The sequence below is a fragment of the Melanerpes formicivorus genome, unplaced genomic scaffold, assembly GCF_026170545.1.
Source record: "Melanerpes formicivorus ecotype bairdi unplaced genomic scaffold, bMelFor1.0.p_v2 SCAF_40, whole genome shotgun sequence".
Taxonomy (NCBI): domain Eukaryota; kingdom Metazoa; phylum Chordata; class Aves; order Piciformes; family Picidae; genus Melanerpes; species Melanerpes formicivorus.
The window spans coordinates 1631521-1648887 of NW_027142392.1; the positions used below are offsets into that span (position 1 = coordinate 1631521).

General features: G+C 41.3%; 1 protein-coding gene across 1 annotated transcript in view; it reads right to left on the reverse strand.

Moving 5' to 3' along the window:
- Positions 1-4362: 4362 nt before the first annotated feature.
- LOC137451190 (uncharacterized) overlaps positions 4363-17367 on the reverse strand; it is a 54513-nt gene continuing 41508 nt past the window's right edge. The window contains 7 exon segments of the mRNA XM_068158495.1: positions 4363-4485; positions 6130-6285; positions 8750-8815; positions 11038-11130; positions 13056-13174; positions 16618-16815; positions 16887-17104. Coding sequence (XP_068014596.1) covers positions 4363-4485; positions 6130-6285; positions 8750-8815; positions 11038-11130; positions 13056-13174; positions 16618-16815; positions 16887-17104 — 973 coding nt within the window.

Here is a 17367-nt window from a genome sequence, read left to right on the forward strand (position 1 = left end):
AACCAGAGCAGGAAGCCTCCCATGTTACAATCTGAACTTCAAGCCCCACAATACTTCAGGCAGTACTTTTTGAAGTTGGCATGACTGCAGCATGGTATCAATGACTGCAGTATGGTATCAATAACAGCTGCAGATTCAACCCATGACAAACATGAACATTACAAACCCAAAAAGGACCTTCTTCACAGGATGTTAGGGGTTGGAAGGGACCTCCAGACAGCATCAAGTCTAACCCCCCTGCCAGACAAGGACCATAGAATCTAGCGCAGGTCGCACAGGAATGCATCCAAATGGCTCTTGAAAGTATCCAGAGAAGGAGACTTCATAACCCCTCTTGGGAGCCTGTTCCAGTTTTCTGTGACCTTCACAGTGAGGAAGTTCTTCCTCATGTTGAGGTGGACCCTCTTGTGTTGTAGTTTATATCCGTTCCCCCTTGTCCTATCACAGGGTGAAACAGAGCCTGTCCCCTCCCTCTTGATACCCAGCCCTCAGATATTTATAAACATTTATTAAACCCCCTCTCAATCTTCAGTTGTCAGTAAGGATGTTTTCATTGTCTATGGGACAAAGGCAGCATGCATTGTCAGCAAAAAAGAAAATACTGGGATGAACTGGAAGAATTAAAACACTTAATCTAGTAAAGCTTTGTGATCACCATCATACAGGTCTGAGAGAACTGTCTTGCTGGTCTAACCCAGTAAGCTGATCTAACTCCAGGAAGCATTTTCAAGTCCTTCAGCAGCTTTCTGACAGATCTTTTGCAAGATATTAGCAACAGTAGAAGAGTGACAGTGTGCCACTGAAATTCATCAAAGGGATATTTTTTCCTGAGATCTACAACATGTTCTGCTTACCAATGGCATGACAGAATGGCTAAAGCATGCATTAGCATGAAACTATGCCTCAATGAATTGGTGGCACAGTCAGTGAGACTTTCAGAACAGACAGTATTCTCTGTGTGTGCTTGTGTGGAATCTAGGCATGGTTCAGTAGTGCAACCACTTCTGCATAACTGATGGCATCATAACTTCCAATCTTCCTGTTGGATTTTCCCCTAGAAAGGCAGGATTCCATATTCAGGGAGAGCTTCTTAAACAGAGTTCTTCACAGAAGTGTTGCAATTTACTATATTAAAAGTTTTCTGAAGTAGAGACAACTTTGACTGGGTGAAGTTTGCTCTACTCTTCTCCTTAATTTACTGTCTCACATAATGATAGTATTCATTCTCATCTGAATATTTCTGTCAATTGCTCTTCATTCACATTGATATTCTTTTTCTCTCTTGTAGATGAGGCAGTGTGGTTAGCGTCCACACAATGCATTCTTGGTTTGTTACCACAGTGGTCAATACTTAGCAATACTCTCTATCAAAGAGAAAAAAAATAAGTGGAACAGAGCTGTGTGTGCTTTATTCTTCTAGAGAAAGATGAAAGTGGAAAGCATATTTGCAGTGAGGATGGTGCTTTTGTGTTTGAAGACAGAATGGAATTGCAGCAAGTAGCTTGATGGGACTCTGAGCAACCTGATGTAGTTGAGGATGTCCCTGCTTGCTGCAGGGGGGTTGGACTAGATGATCTCTAGAAGTCCCTCCCCAACCCAGTGCATTCTGTGCTTCTATGAAGTGCATGATGGAAGAATACAAATTTTGGACTTTATTTTTCTTTGTGCCCACATACAAAGCATGCATTTGCTGTTGGAAACAAAACTGCTCTATAAGTAGCTGTTAAACTTCTGCCTATTCTACCTTTCAAAAGCAGTGGGGGAAATAGCACATAAAGTCCACTCAGTGTCTGATTCTGTGAGTAATTAAGATACTATTTCACTTTAACAAGTTTAATCTGTGTATTTAAAAAATATAAACGAATGAGGGCATTTTGGAATGATCTAACACTTCAGCTAATGGATCTATGTGCTTCTTGTAAGAAACCAAAATTCATCTCTCTTAGTGATACTCAAGATCAGACATGAATGCATGAGTTTTGAGGAGATGTAAGGGAATGTTTGTATCCAGGCAAAAAACACTTCTTTTTGTACCTGAAAACAGAGAACAAGTGACACTGTTCTGATGTCTCCTATTTTTGAGGATCTGTTTGATCAAATACACAGAACGGAACCAGGATGACATAATAAACTAAACTCCAGCAGCTCAAAAGATGATTCCACCTTTCTATTACAAGCATATTCATTGGAGAAAAGAGTAGCAAGGTTTTCTCCTCGGTTCTTGTTACTTGCAATCACCACTCAGCATTAGAAATAAAACCACAAATCTTTTCTTTTATGTAAGTTGATTTATTGGTTCTCTGAAGACACAAAAGCTGTTAAGTGCAGGCAACTCATCTTGTATCATTGCCCCATTAACAAGAGAATAAAACATCACAGTCAATGGCTTTTAAAGTAGAAAGGCTCCAACTCTTGCCTCAGTTACTTGTTCTGAAATGTTCTTAACGGCAACATCATCAACAGCGTATGGATATGAAAAGAAATTGTAAGACACAGTACAGCAGAAAAAATGCTGCTTATGAGCTTCCAGTAGAAACATTTTTGTATTGAGGAGATGTACAGATTCAGGAGTTTAGAGGAGATCTAAGGGACTCTTGAAATCACTACTGCTGCAAGTGCTGCACTTGTAATATGAAAAGCTGATCTTCTGATAAGGTTAAGCCTCTGCCAAAATATTTGTAAACAGCATTTGATCAAAACTTTAGTTTGTGATGACATGATCTTGGTTTTTTTAGATGAAACTGCTTTGTACTAAGCAAAAGACACTTCTAATAAACTGAGATATTAATTCTCCACGGGAATTCAGCAATTCTTTGACCATTTCTAAATGAAAACAAAAGATCAAACTCTGCTCTTAGTTTAATTCCTGAATTCTCAATGAATTGTGCTGGCAACAGCAGTAGAATTTGTGCAATGTTGCCCATTCATCCCTTCCCTGCTAGAGCACCATTTTTCTCATAAAGATGAAAAGTAAAGGAGAAGTGGAAAATGCCCATTCAAGCCATTTGTAACCCTGCTTTTTTCAGACTTTGGCATGGCCCTTGCAATGTTGCCACAAATGTGTGTGGTAAAATCTTCAGAAGTTGTCCCTTTGCCACATAGTAATGAGAATCCAGAAGCTCCATTTGCCAGAGGCATCATGTTTGACCACTGGATGTCCTGCATGTACAGTACTGAACACTGGTGAATATAATGTGCCAGATCTTTACTCACATAATCTGCATGTGGGTTCAGTTTAGATAGTGCTTGTGTTATGCTGATTATAAGTTCCTGTCTGCCAGTGATTCCTCACTCAGATCATCTGTGCAGCTGATGTGTCTACACAGAAAGTAAGAGCTAAACAGGCTCCACTTATGAGTCTCCACCTACACAGAGTCACGATAAGCAAACAATTAGGTGAGTTAACCTGGATTTTTGAGTAGTGGATAAGACAAATGACACACAAGTCATCCACAAGGATCCTGTCCATATACAACACCATCTTTAATAGGTGAAATCATGCAGACAAAAATGTCAGAAGTTAAAAGCCAGCCAGGCATAGGTAAGATAGAGCAGCAGAAGAAAGGCACTTGCCCCTCATCTGTACTAAAGGTGCTATACTGAATATGAGGCAACATGATACCAGCCACACTCTACAGCTGGACATATGAAGTGACAGCAGCAGTGAAAGAGGAAAAGAATAAAGGGGCATCAGCAGGACACAGCAAAGACAGCAAATGCTGAAATGACAGCAAGGTGTCTTTTCTTCTTCAGCTACAGAAGCTGAATATGCCTTATCGTGTCCCCAGAATATGAATCTAACCTTGGATAGCAAACTATGAGCAAGGGAGGGAAGGAAAAAAAACTAGTATGTTAAAGAGGAACTTATCCTTTGGAAGTTGGCACTGGAGGTGGGATATCTGGGGAAGATTACTACTAGGGATGCTCTAGGAGCAGGCATTTTACCTCCTGTTCATGTACTGTTGACCCACTGTTATTTCTGCTTTCCTGGACTACTGATTCATTTTTTCTGCCTTTCCTACATTTCCTTTGAAACTAATTTTAAATATTGCAACTGAGCCTTGGTTTTTTTGGTTTGTTTTTTTCTTCCCCCCCTCCAAGAACACATGGCAGAGAAGTAACAGTATCACAAAAGCCAAGGCATTTGTGGTCAGGAATCACATTTACCTCACATTTCCTGATTAAGGTTAGCATTGGCATACAACACTTTGCCTGCTTTCAAAATCATATTCAGTTTCACCACTCAGAACTTCAAGCTGAGAAACACATACCCAGATGAAAAGCAGCAGACAGCAAAAACTAATTACACTTTGCAATGCAGGGATGTTATCACTCAGGTTCATTAGAGTGAGACCTGAGACTTCACTTGAATGAGGCTCTCACTATCCTGCCCTTCACAGGCTGAGGTGGGCGCCAGTTATCCACCAGTGGGTTCTGTACAGGATCATTCTCGGCATTCTTGGAAAGGCTGCGGAGCCTCGCCATCTGCAAGCAAGGAAAATTAAAGTGTCCACGTTAATACTCCCAGGAGCAGTGTGGACCCTGAACAAACTCTGAAGCAGAGGAGTTTTCTTATACAATGAGAAGCATACTGATAGAGATGACTCATGGAATCACAGAATGGTTTGAGTTGGAAGTGACCTTAAAGATCACCTAGTTCCAGCTTCCCTGCCATGGGCAGGGACAACTACTAGACTAGGTTGCTCAGGGCCTTATCCTTTGAACACTTCCAAGCTTGGAGCCTCCGCTGTTTCTCTGGGCAGCCTTCTCTGGGTTGCCTCACCAATCTCTTCCTCATATTCAATCTAAATCTAGATTCTTCCAATTCAAAGCTATAAGCCCTCCATCCTGTCACTCCATGCCTTTGTGAAAAGTCCATCTCCATCTCTCCTGTAGACCCCTTCAAATAATGGGAAGCTGTTATAACCCAGAGCCTTCTCTTCTTCAGGCTTAACAGCCCAAACTCTCAGCTTGCCTTCATAGGAGAGGTGCTCCAGTCCTCTGATCATCTTCCTGGCCCTTCTCTGGACCCACTCTAACAGTTCCATGTTCTTCTTGTCTTGGGGGCTCCTGAGCTGGACACAATACTCTATTTGGATACATTATTAGCAGAGATCACTGGAGCCCAACAGTTATCAATGTTTCTGTGGATCTTTGCACTCTTTATCGACAGAACAATGCATCATCTGACCCTTGCCTGGGCTTCTTTGGGATTTTTTTCCTGACCTACTCTCACAATGTGAAGAAAGAGCAGATGCCTGCCATGACCCTGCTGGGGCTGGACTGTAGTCAAATCACTTGTGAAAATACAGCCTGTGCAAGGTAGTCTGACAGATTTTTCTATCTGCTGGTCTGCAGGAGTTTATATTTTGTTCTATAAGGCAGAGGAATGTGTGCCAGCTGGATTATTACCTTCAGTCATGAATGCAACACTTAGTCCTTGTTCTCCAAATTAACTTAAATTGTTATCCTTTTGTCAAAACGCAAACCAAATCTGAAAACAGCCAAATCAGTAAAAATGCTGCACACCAACTCAAACTACTGAAGCAGAAAATAGTATCAACATCCAAAGGTTTTAACACAAGAACTAAAAAGAAGGTCTCCTTATCCAGACTGACTCTGTGACCTTTTTCCTGTGTAAATGCACATTTGAGCTGTATGAATACAGATAGTACATAAATTTGCATCAACATTCAGGTTTGCAGGTTTCAGCTAGTTTGATCCTTCTCACTGACAGTTTTTAGGATGTCAATATCTGGACCAGCAATTTCTTAAACTGGGAAATCAGCTGAATGTGAGTCTCACTTGCCACTTAATGCTGAAGCACAGAGGAACTGCGGCTGCTGTGATGGCTGAATTTTGTCGCTTGGGGGCACTTCTGCCTGCACAGGTTTTTAGGATCCTCTTTCCTGCTGAAGCTTTTCCAGGAGGTGTCTAGGAAAAGAGTCTGATTCTCAAGGCAAGTTTTAAAGTCCATTTCAACAGTCCATTCTGCAGGCAATTTATCACAATCCTTAACTAAAACTTTCCTTATAAAAAATTCAAGGTAACAGAGGGCTTGCAAGTCACTGACGTACAGAAACAGTTTTGAAGACTGGTAAAGGGGTGGCAGGACTTGCTGGAGTTTACCTGGTCTGAGCTGACTTCAATTGGCTCCCTCAGGAGAATCCAAGTGATGCACTCCTCACAGGGTGGTGTAGTGAATGAACCATGGTAGGTCCAGTAGTCTCGAGATTTGGGGAAAAGAATTGAAGGATCAAAGTGATGAAAAGGAGCCTCTTTGCCCTTAGAGAAACAAAAGAAAACATCAGTATCTATGTTATTTTAAAGAAAATGATTAAATATCAAGACTCACACAAGAGATCAACTTCATTTTCTTCCTGTCAAGCATTTATCCTGCAGTTAATAACAACTGACATTTTGATTCTCTTAATACATTCAAAATAATTACAAATGGAAATGTTCAAGAGCAAAGAAAATTAATTGTTGCATTTTTCTATTCAGGAATTATCAAAATCTTGGTTTATTTTGTGTCACTTGGGCCAAAAGCTGAAGGCTGTGGCACTGCAGCTCCTGGCATCCTTTTGATCCAACAGAGCACTGGCCAGGCATTTGTCACAGATTCATTACAGTCTTCTCCTTTACCTGAAGGAATTTAAATCTTCATCTCTGTTCTCCCAAAGTTGTATTGTCATGGTGACACTCTCAGTCTTTTTGCTGGCTCCTGAAAGAATACTGGATCCTGAATATCTTAGAACTGAAGGTGATTATCACCAGGCAAGGGAGCACAGCAGGCACCAGGAAATATTTCCTGGTAAGTTTTTCTTTTCCACTGAATAGGATACTCAAGAGTAATATCTCCAAAGGGCTGTGACCAAAATACCTTGTCCCCTCAGGGCAACAAGAATAAGCAAGACAGTTCAGTTCTCTACTGGTATTTAGGATGCAGTTCTGGAAAGTGAAATCTATGATTCTTAATTCCTTCTATTATGGAGAATCTTCTTTAGATGGTAACAGAGTATTATCCTACTAAGGGCAATGGGAGGAGATGAATTTTTTTTCACATGTCCTTGCACAAATTATAGGTGGAAAGAATAGCATCAAGACTCCACAGAATCACAGCATTACTGAACAGTAGGGGTTGTCCAAACTCCATGGCCAAAGCAGGATCACTTAGGGCAGGCCACACAGGAACACATTCAAGTGGATTTTGAAAACCTCCAGAGAAGGAGACTCCACAAGTTCTCTGAGCAGTGTTCCAGCACCTTCACAGTAAAAAAAATTCACCTTAAGTATTTCCTTAAGGAAATAGACTCCACATATATCTTCCTGAGTAAAGTGTTCTGTAAGTTTGGCATGAGTTTGCAAATAACTTCACCCCAAAATTGTGCTTTTCCAGTACAGTGACCAAGAAACTCCTCTGCCTGCAATGCCTCACAGAAACTGCAGTTGCATGTGCAATAAATGTACCAGTGTTACCATCCATTAATCTTCCCTGAGAAATAGGTTATCTTGATAAAATGTATGTGATGACAGAAAAGAAAATAGGCATACAAGATCAAATGCACAACGTGGTTGTTTGCATTTGCATCTATCTTTCTCTGCTTTTCTTCAGCTGTTGCTATTTCCAGAACTACTACAGAGAATAAGATCTGTATGCTGTTAGAAGTCATAAAATCTCCAGTTAGGCAGTCTCAGATAGAATATAACCCATATGCAGTTCCCTGGGCAGGAAGAACTAAAATAAAAGGTTAGGGAAAAAAAACAAAGACTCTGAGTGATGTGCAACCAGCTTTTGCGCTCAGACCCTGCACACCACTGGCAGTACATACAGACATAAATTAAATGCCAGAAATTCAGCTAAATTTGGGAGAAAATGCTTATTATATTAAACCCATCAAATTCAGTCCTGGTAATCTGGTGGTATGCTCACTGTGAAATAAAAATGAGACTTTTCTATTAGCATCATTAGAATCATAAAGTTTATCATGAGGAAGAACTGCTAAAGTATACCTAGAGGTTAGGCTTATGTTATATGATATAGTTAAAAACCAATAGACACAGAATCACAATTCTTTGCAAGGCACTCCCTTCTGCAGTGATTGATATCTATGCAGTAGGGATGGATTTTAGTCCTTAGATCATTAATTAAGCTGGAGAGCGCTTTAGTATAGGCTTGCAGTGCTATTTGTGCTAGTATCCTAGAAAGATAGAACCTGGAACTGGTGAAGAACTTGTAATCACTTCTATAAATTAATTCAGTTCCATCTTAAAGCTAAAACTGTTTTCAGCCTCCCATACTCTGCCTGAGAGCTTGCTCCAGCATTCCCATTAGATTTTTCTCATTTCAGGCTAACAAAATTACTGGCTTTCTGCATTTGTTTTGGCCACTGCTGTCCTCAAATTCAAAAAGCTTTTCATTCAAAAAGCATTCATTCATACTGTACTATTTCTTCTTGATATTTGCACATTAACTTAATTTTACAGAGTAGTATCACAAAGACTATCAATTGTGCTTGCAAGGATTGATACAATATCCTCTACAACAGAACAGTTATTAACAGAATGTAGTAGTGATTAGCTGTATGTTTGCTTAAGTAAATGACAACGTCCTGCTCCACAGCCCAGTGTATCACTCCTGTGCTAGCACTGGGTATCAGAATGATGGCAAAAGGAGTGAATCTGAACTTTTTGGTTTCTGCTTCTGCTGCTGTTCAACTACTTTATAACAGAAAAATTGTCCTGATACCTTGGTCTTAATGTTATCGATTTCTTCAAGAATTCTCTTCATCTCTGGTTTGGGAGTTTTTCCAACCTGTAATGCAGAGCACAAGTGCTGTGTTTTTTCATCATGGTCCACAGTATGTGAAAGACAGTCAGAGCATCTCATCAGTCAGGTCATCTGTCTCAGGACATCTGGTAGACTGACACAAAAGTCTCTGTGTTGAAAGAACATCTGAAACAGCAGGCTCAAGTAGCGGGCTTACGGACTCTGTAAGGTATCTCTCACTGTCTGAGGAGTGCCTCCCAGGGCCTAGCCTTTCCTCCTGGTTTGAAAAGAACCCATAACCACTGTGAGACCTATGCACACTCAGCAGTGCTGATGGTCTGAAGAGCTGGAGTTCCTGCAGACACTTCAAACACTCTACAGCACTAATGCAGCCAAAAGAGACTTGATGTAAGACATCAAGGTGAGGTTTATGTCATGACCTCCTCAAGCCATGAGATTGCTTTATTGCTTTTGGTCATGATATTCAGCCACTCCAAAAGCTTTGTGATGGCTTTGCATCCCAGAGAAGTAAAGACATGCTATTATTGCCATATCTTGTTCCAAAATGCTTTAAATTCAGTTCTTCAAGAGATAATTCAATCTGCTTTAGCAATATAAAAAAACAGTCATGGAACTTGACAAACCCAGAACAAAACAATGGCTCCTGTGCCACGGGGCATGAAGGAAGATATACTGACACTGCTTGCTTTTTAGATCTTTTAGCTGACCTTAGCATGATTAATGGGAACATAATGCTATACTTGGTAATTCTTGTCTTACAAGATGAAGCTTTAGACCAAAAGAAATGACAAAGGAAGAAAAATTGAAAGACATAGTCATATGGGAGAAACTGGACAGGTGCTGACCTTTGGTTTAACCACACAAAAAAAGTCAGGCTGCCTCACAGTATAACAGAGTAAGAATGACATTGGATCTGGCCTGTCCAGGGACACTGTGGCAAAATTAACTACATTGACTTGCTATTGCTTGTATGAACACACTTCATTAGATAAAACAATAAAAGATGTTCCTGATGCTGTGCTAAAGCTGAAGTGAGAACCTGCACATGAAATGGCAGCCATATAGCTGAAGTCTGCATAATTTATCACTTTTAGATTGTCTGCCTGTTAGTGTTTCACAGTGTCCTAGACCAGATGCAGATTGGATACTAGGATTACTTTCTTTCTGTTAAATTTATTTAAAATTCAATTGAAAAAGACTAGTACAGTATTACTGGGTTATAAAGCTTCTTTATGTCAAGGCAAAAATGTTTAAGGAAGGGAATCAGTCAACATAACCTTGCTGACAGGCAGATACAATACCTGTTATTAAACAAAGGACCTTGAGCCACTAAGTCTAGTTGAGAGGCATCCCATATCAGGGAGGCTGGAGAAGATTCATCCCTAAGGTCCCTTATGACCTAAGCTATTCTATGATTCTGTGACCTGGTCAGCTGAAAAAGAGTTGGTTATCTACCAGGGGGAAAAACTCAGCTAGTGTCCCAGGCTTGAAGTTGTGTGTCTCTGGTTCAATACTACCCATGATATATCACAGTATCACAGTATCACAAAGGTTGGAAGAGACCTCAAAGATCATCGAGTCCAACCTGTCACCACAGACTTCATGACTAGACCATGGAACCAAGTGCCATGTCCAAGCCCCTCTTGAACACCTCCACAGATAGCAACTCCACCACCTCCCTGGGCAGCACATTCCAATGTCGAATTACTCTCTTGGTGAAGAACTTTCTCCTCACCTCAAGCCTAAACTTCCCCTGGTGCAGCTTGAGACTGTGTCCTCTTGTTCTAGTGCTGGTTGCCTGGGAGAAAAGGCCAACCCCTTCCTGGCTACAACCACCTTTCAGGTAGTTGTAGAGAGCAATGAGGTCACCCCTGAGCCTCCTCTTTTCCAGTCTAAACAATCCCAGCTCCCTCAGCCTCTCCTCATAGGGCTTGTGCTCAAGGCCTCTCCCCAGCCTTGTTGCCCTTCTCTGGACACATTCAGGTGTCTTGATGTCCTTCTTAAACTGAGGGGCCCAGAAATATATACCACTAGTGTCACAAGTGGTGTCAGAAGTCAGCTCTGAACAGGTTAGCACATGGAATCTGAAAGGCCTGGCAACATATGTGTCATCAGTCTGGGCACCACTTTGAATGTTTTCCTGTAAAATAATACAGTGCAGCAAGAAACAACAGAGCTTCCCCCCCTGCCCTTAGAGAAAGGTGAAACATACAGAAAACTATAAAGACTGGATATTTGCCACTTACTTTCAGGAAAACGCCCACAACAGCCACACCATCAGGTTGCTTCAAAGCTCCTGCAAAATTGCCATGTTTTGGATTCCAGTGCACCATGTGTAACTGGAAGTCAATGAAACCTCAGTTAAAAAGTCAAGAAATTGCCAGGAGCACAATCTTACAAGACTTACATTATGTTAAAGAAAGTTTTCAATACACAGAAAGGAAGGGGCATAAGTGTTTCCTATTCCTGTTCCCATGCTTCCATACACTCACACTTTCTTTAATGCATCTCTTTGCATTTAATTGGAGCATGGAAGAAAGAAAATTGAGTTTACCACAAGATACATTTAAAAATTAATCAGCCACTTTAACTACAAACATTTTAACCCAAGCACATGATGTGCACACATGCAGTGCATAAAGCACCTCCTGACATGCACTTCATCTCAAGTAGACTTTTAGATTGTCAGGTTATGCAGATAATAGCTCAAGGATCTGCTCTGGGTTGTATGTAGTACTTATGTAATTGGTTTGTATCTCTTCCTGCTCTCAGCACATTGTACTGGAAAGGAGTGGAGATAGTAACCTGACATTTCTCTCTCATTTCTACTTTCAGCAGTGCTGTATTTTCAGGATGTATTTCAAGTTTTCACATCTCCTTCCAGAAAATCTTTGGCTCCTGCATATAGCCATAAATGTTGCAGCCAACAGTGTGGAATCTCAAAATAAGTAGTGTCCAGAACATCATGCCATACAAAAAATTCTGGTGCCCATTTTTGAGTGCAAATCTTAAACATCTTTTTCTCATAAGCACAGTGATCATTATTTAAAAGAACAATGAAATAATTAGTCCTGCTTATAAATGAATGCATTTGTCTCTGTTTCTTTTCTCTTGAGAATAAGGATATCATTGCCAAGCATAAAGCTGGAGCAGCCATATATCTTTGGTTGCATTCCAGCAAATGAATGACAGGCTTTCCTCTTCTGTCAGTAAATATCTGACTACTGCAAGCAAAAGCAAAGTAAAAGGTCTGTGCATGAATTAACCAAGAAATAGCTTGAGGAAGCTGTTGAGGTAACCACAGAAAGTAGAACACCACCACAGTTTGGCTGTGGCTAAGGAATGAGGCAAAAAAAGCCCCAATCAAAACCACCACCCACAGTTGTCTCTGCAATGTTTGTACACAATATCTGGCTGAATTCTCTCCTCTGCTAGGTGGGCAGAGCCTCTGTAAGCTCTGTACCTTAGGGGACAAGTAAGAGGCAGGAAAACACTGTGGGCATAGGCATAGATTTTGAGCCTATTCTCAGATAAGGTAGAGGAAGGAGGAAACATTTGCTAGCGATTCACTAGGATTGGTAGTGAACTCGCTTACATTTATTACCCAAAGAAGACTTCAGAGCCTAAAGCAGACATTAATTTTAGCAAATTTGGACAACAATAACATAGTACTTTAGGTTAAAAAACCTCCAAACGTCTGTTTACCACAATTCCTGAAAATAAGTAGAGATTTAAAGTATATCTTTAGAAGCTGGAAGATACTCTTTACCACTCTGAATCAGTTTTAAGGTGGATCTAATTTTGATTTTCACTTTATCAGGTGTGCTTTTGGTGCATTTTTCTTTTCATTATTAATGCTTTCTGGAACTAAACAATTCAAGCTATACCAGAAATAGCTCAAAGCCAAAAAAAACCCCAAATCCCACCACCTCATCAGAAAACAGATCTCCCTATTTGGCAATAACAGATTGCTTGCTCTCAAATATTTTGTAAACCATTCTAAGATAACAGCAAAATCTCTTGTTTGAAGAAACAAATCCCGTGTTAGCATATACATGCAAAGATACATTTGCTGGCAGAGGCAACTTCTGCTACTGCATGCTGACAAATAGTCACAAGTTTTGTGGTCAGATCTTTGGAAACAAACAAACTAACAAGCCAAAAGCATAAATACTTGCAAACCAGAGAATGGTTAATCTGTTCAGATGCACAGCAAGTCAAATTCCAGTTAGTACTGACTACTACTATTTCAAATAGCTCCTACCTCTGCTGCATATTTCACTCCATCTATCACATGCTCAGAGCCATGGTCGTCAGAAGAACCCCAGTGCAGGTGAAGCTGGCGCAGCCGGTAGGCTCCAGTGAGTGGCCCACCTCTCAGCACTGCAATGGATAATCTGCATCACCAGCAGCCTACAGAACACGTGTTCACTGAATGGGCACCTCTACTTGAAAAGCCTGGAGCAGCTTTTGTAAATCCAGATGGTTACAGTGGGGCTCACAACACTCACTGATTTCCAAGACTGGGGCTGAATTCTGTTGCCATTCAGGAAATGTCCTGTTAGATGTGAACACTGTGGAAGCTGCTGTGAGTCAAACAGAGTCACACCCCAGAAGCAGAGTATGACCCTTTTCTCTTGGCAAGTGGATGCACTATAGTTTCTGTGGAGAGAGGAGGAAGGTATTCCCAGCTAATTCTGGTCAAGAAAATGGTCTTTTGTGAAATGGTTGAGGAAAGGACTGTGAAATTAACCTGAAAGTGCTTTGAGGCATGTCTCTAGTCCATGACTGGCAGACCTTTTGCAGTTCAGACAACTAAACAGTGGTTACAGCACAGTTTGCTGCTTCTGGGGAAAAAAACAAATCTTTCTTGAAAGAGAGGGAAGAGAAAAAGTTTAGGTCAAATGGGTTAGAAAAGTGTTCTTGAGAAGGCAAAGCTAAATAGTCCACATTTAACATTGCTCCCAATTAAACAAATTAAGCAGCTGTTATTTCTGATGTTTGCCAAATAATGCTGACCGTGCACCGATCCGACAGCTTATATAATTTCTGACTTCCAAAACATCACACCGGCTCTTTTTCTCTTTGGGGATTCCTTTAAAGAGGGACTGCTTAGAGGGCAAGCTCTCAAATACATTTTTCATTCATTACCTAAGGCAGGAATGAGACGTGTTTCCTTACACAGAAAGCTGCTAATGCAGTTCACAAATGCAGTGCCAGAAGGCCTTGTTGAAATAGCATTCAAGTTTGAACTTCTACCAATAGCTTTGAAGTTCAAAGTTAACATTGAAATAATATTTAAATCCCCTTGTGCCCAACGGTCTAAGATTAATTCTTGATATCATATGTGTTGAAATACCTACACACAGTAAGAGGTTTAACTTTGCAGTTTCTCTTTTTGGTTTGGTAGGTGTCACAGCCATTAGGGGTGGGAGGGGGCAGAAAGGAAGCACTCTTTTGAGTTTTAGCTATGCAGTTCCTCTTACTTTTTGAGTTTATTCAGACATAAATAAATTACCATAATTAAATCAACAGAGTATTGAGTAAGCCTTACGTGGAAGAAAATATTTGTCACATAATAGAAGTAGTAGTAGTAGTATTGTTGTTTCAGTTTTCATTGTAGGAAAAACAAGGCATCAACTCTAAGGCCCAAATCCTCACAAGTATTTGCTTACCATTTCATACTGGAATCAATTGGAGGCAGAAACTTTCAGAAGTTGAATTTTTATGTGATCTACCTACATCTGCAAGCTAAATCAATATCAGAGCTGGAAACTCATTTAGGAGTCACTTCTTACAAGTGGCCCTTTCCAGAGCTCAGATATTGTGAAGCACTTGGAAACAGCACTTCAGAACCATATGCAGATCTCTGTAGCATAAAAATAAATCTTTTTAACATTCAAAATTTTTCATGTGATTAGATTATGAAAAGAAAGAAAAAAGCTATCTTCATGATAGTTTTTTTTCCAGTAAAAATGGATTCTGTGACTGCTACTCATCCTCAGCTGCTGCCACCACAGAAGCCAACAAATGAAGGTCATGTTTATGGAGGTGGTGGTGTCACCATCCCTGGAGGTGTTCAAGAGGGGATTGGATGTGGCACTTAGTGCCATGGTTTAGTAGTCATGAGGCATTGGGTGACAGGTTGGACTTGATGATCTTTGAGGTCTTTTCCAACCTTATTGATTCTATGATTCTATGAAGTCATTTTTCATGTGGTTTTACAGAGCTGTCAGGCATTGTATTTGATTTCAATCAGCCCTATGAAAGGCTTGAACCCTAAACTACCATCCAGCAGCCTGTAGAAAGTTAGTAACAGCAGCAGGGAGTGAATGTGTATGCTGGGTGTCCAGATGTGCATCACCTGATGGAGAGGGGAGAGGTGGGGAAGGAATAGAAGGAAGATGATTCACAACAGGGCTGCACAAAGGGTTGCACTGTTTGGACAAATCTCTCTCCAATTCAGTTCCCTGGGCAGACACTTTCTTGAGCAGCTTCTGTCTAAACATTTCAGACTTTAGGAAGCAGAACCACTAAGTGGAAAGATTTGTAATTAATTTAGTTCCCATGCTTTGAGTCATGGCATTGATTTTTATGCACTGCTTGTGGGAAAGCATTCCCTGTTATAACAAAACTGCAATTTATGTTTTGCCTGCAGTAATAAGTAGTAAAGCACCGTACAGCTACAGAACAAAGAGATAGTCCTGGTCATAAATAGTTTAGATTCTGTCTGCAAGGTGTGCAAAAACAACAGGGAACTGCAATGGTAAATAAAGGAGTCCAAGGAAACAAGGAGTTCAAGATCAACAAGGGAGATAGTGATCTTTTAGTGTGCTGCAGACACATTTCATTAATTGTAGAGTTTACTAAGAAAAAAGTCCCAATACAGTTGCCATCAAAGCCAATGCAGAAAAATACAATGGACATTAACTGTTTGTTCCATCAATTAGATTGCTTTCCTTCTTGATAAAGGACTGATCTTGAGATATCTTGAGGTATCTATGCTCATGAGATATATTCACATTATGTGGTATTGTGAATTTATTATTCATTGGGACTCTTGCTTCCTATCTGAACTCAGAGCTATGCCCTGATATAGCTGTGGAATCATAATGTGAACAATTTGATTTTGGGCTTAGAGACTGTTCTCAATTAAATAGCAAAGCCATTTCATAGATTTCCTCAAGCTATGAAGTGCTATTTTCATAGCATTTTCAGGCTGTGGAAGCTCTTAAGACGTCGTGTACACATCATGACGGTAGCCTATGGAAACACAGAATCACAGAATGGAAGGGGTTGGAAGGCACCTCGGAAGATCATATAGTCCAGTCCCCCTTCTAGAGCAGGTTCACCTAGAGGAAATCATCCAGGAACATGTGCTAGTGGGTTTTGAATGCTCCCAGAGATGCAGACTCCTCAACCTTTCAGAGCAGCCTGGTTCAGTGCTCTGACACCCTCTAAGTGATGAAACACACAAGTTTTGTGTTTATAAAATGTCTCAGAGTGCACACCAAGACCCCCTTGGATGACAGTCTCTCCTCTGACACAAGAACTGAGGATGCAGTGTCCATACTGAAGGAGGTAGCTTCCATTTGAGTATGTATTTCAGGGGTGTCCCTGCAACTACAACCTCCCTGTCCTACTTCTGCTGGACCAAAACATGGTTAGATCCACCAGAGTAAACTCCAAGAGGGACGTTTTTTATATACTCAAATGGCTTTTCCCTGACAGCCTCCATAGGCTAGCTACAACAGGATGCATTTGGATTCCCAGTGCTTTGAAGACCTCAGTTCCAAACAAACCCCAAAAGCCAAGCCAAAACCAACCTGAGCGATCAAAAGTGTCATCGAAGACGACCCGGCAGGTGCGCCCATTGTTCAGGATGGTTTTTGCTGCTCCGGGATCATAACTGGCGTGCCAAGAGGAAAGAGAAGAGTCGTGCTGCACATCTTTGCTGTTGATCTCAATGGGTGACTGCTTGTCTCCCTTGGCCAAGGGATAGTTCTCATGCCAGCGCTCAGGTCCTGTCAGGGAAAAGGCACAGAAGTGTCTCCCTGTCTCAGCCTTGTCCCACTGGCCCCATGCCCCAACTCACCATTGTCACTGTCGTAGCCCCACACGGACTGAGCCATGGTGCCACTGCACACCCCAACCCTCACCCTGCACGCCGGCTCTGTTGATGCAGTGGCCTCTCCCTCCCTCCCTCCCTCCTTCCTCTCCTCCTTCTCTCCTTCCCTGGGGGGCTTTTTATAGACAGCTGCAGCTTTGTGTCCTCCCTTGAAAGGTGGGCAGGCAGAGGGTGGCAGCAGGAGGCTGTAAGGGTGATTTTGGGCAAGTTGCCAGGGCAGACAGGCTTCAGAGCTCCAGCTTCACTGCTCTCATAAATGCTCCTGCTTAACAGCTCCACAAGACACTGCATCTGCCTGAAAGGATATCTCACAGGCTTCAAACCCATGCTGTAATGCAAAGCTAGCCTCTGTCAGCCCCAGAGGAGACCATTCCTGGCTATTTGGTCAACTTGTTCTCTGGTCAATTCTCCTGTGTGCAGGGAGCTTTACACTAAATGCATTTCTCAT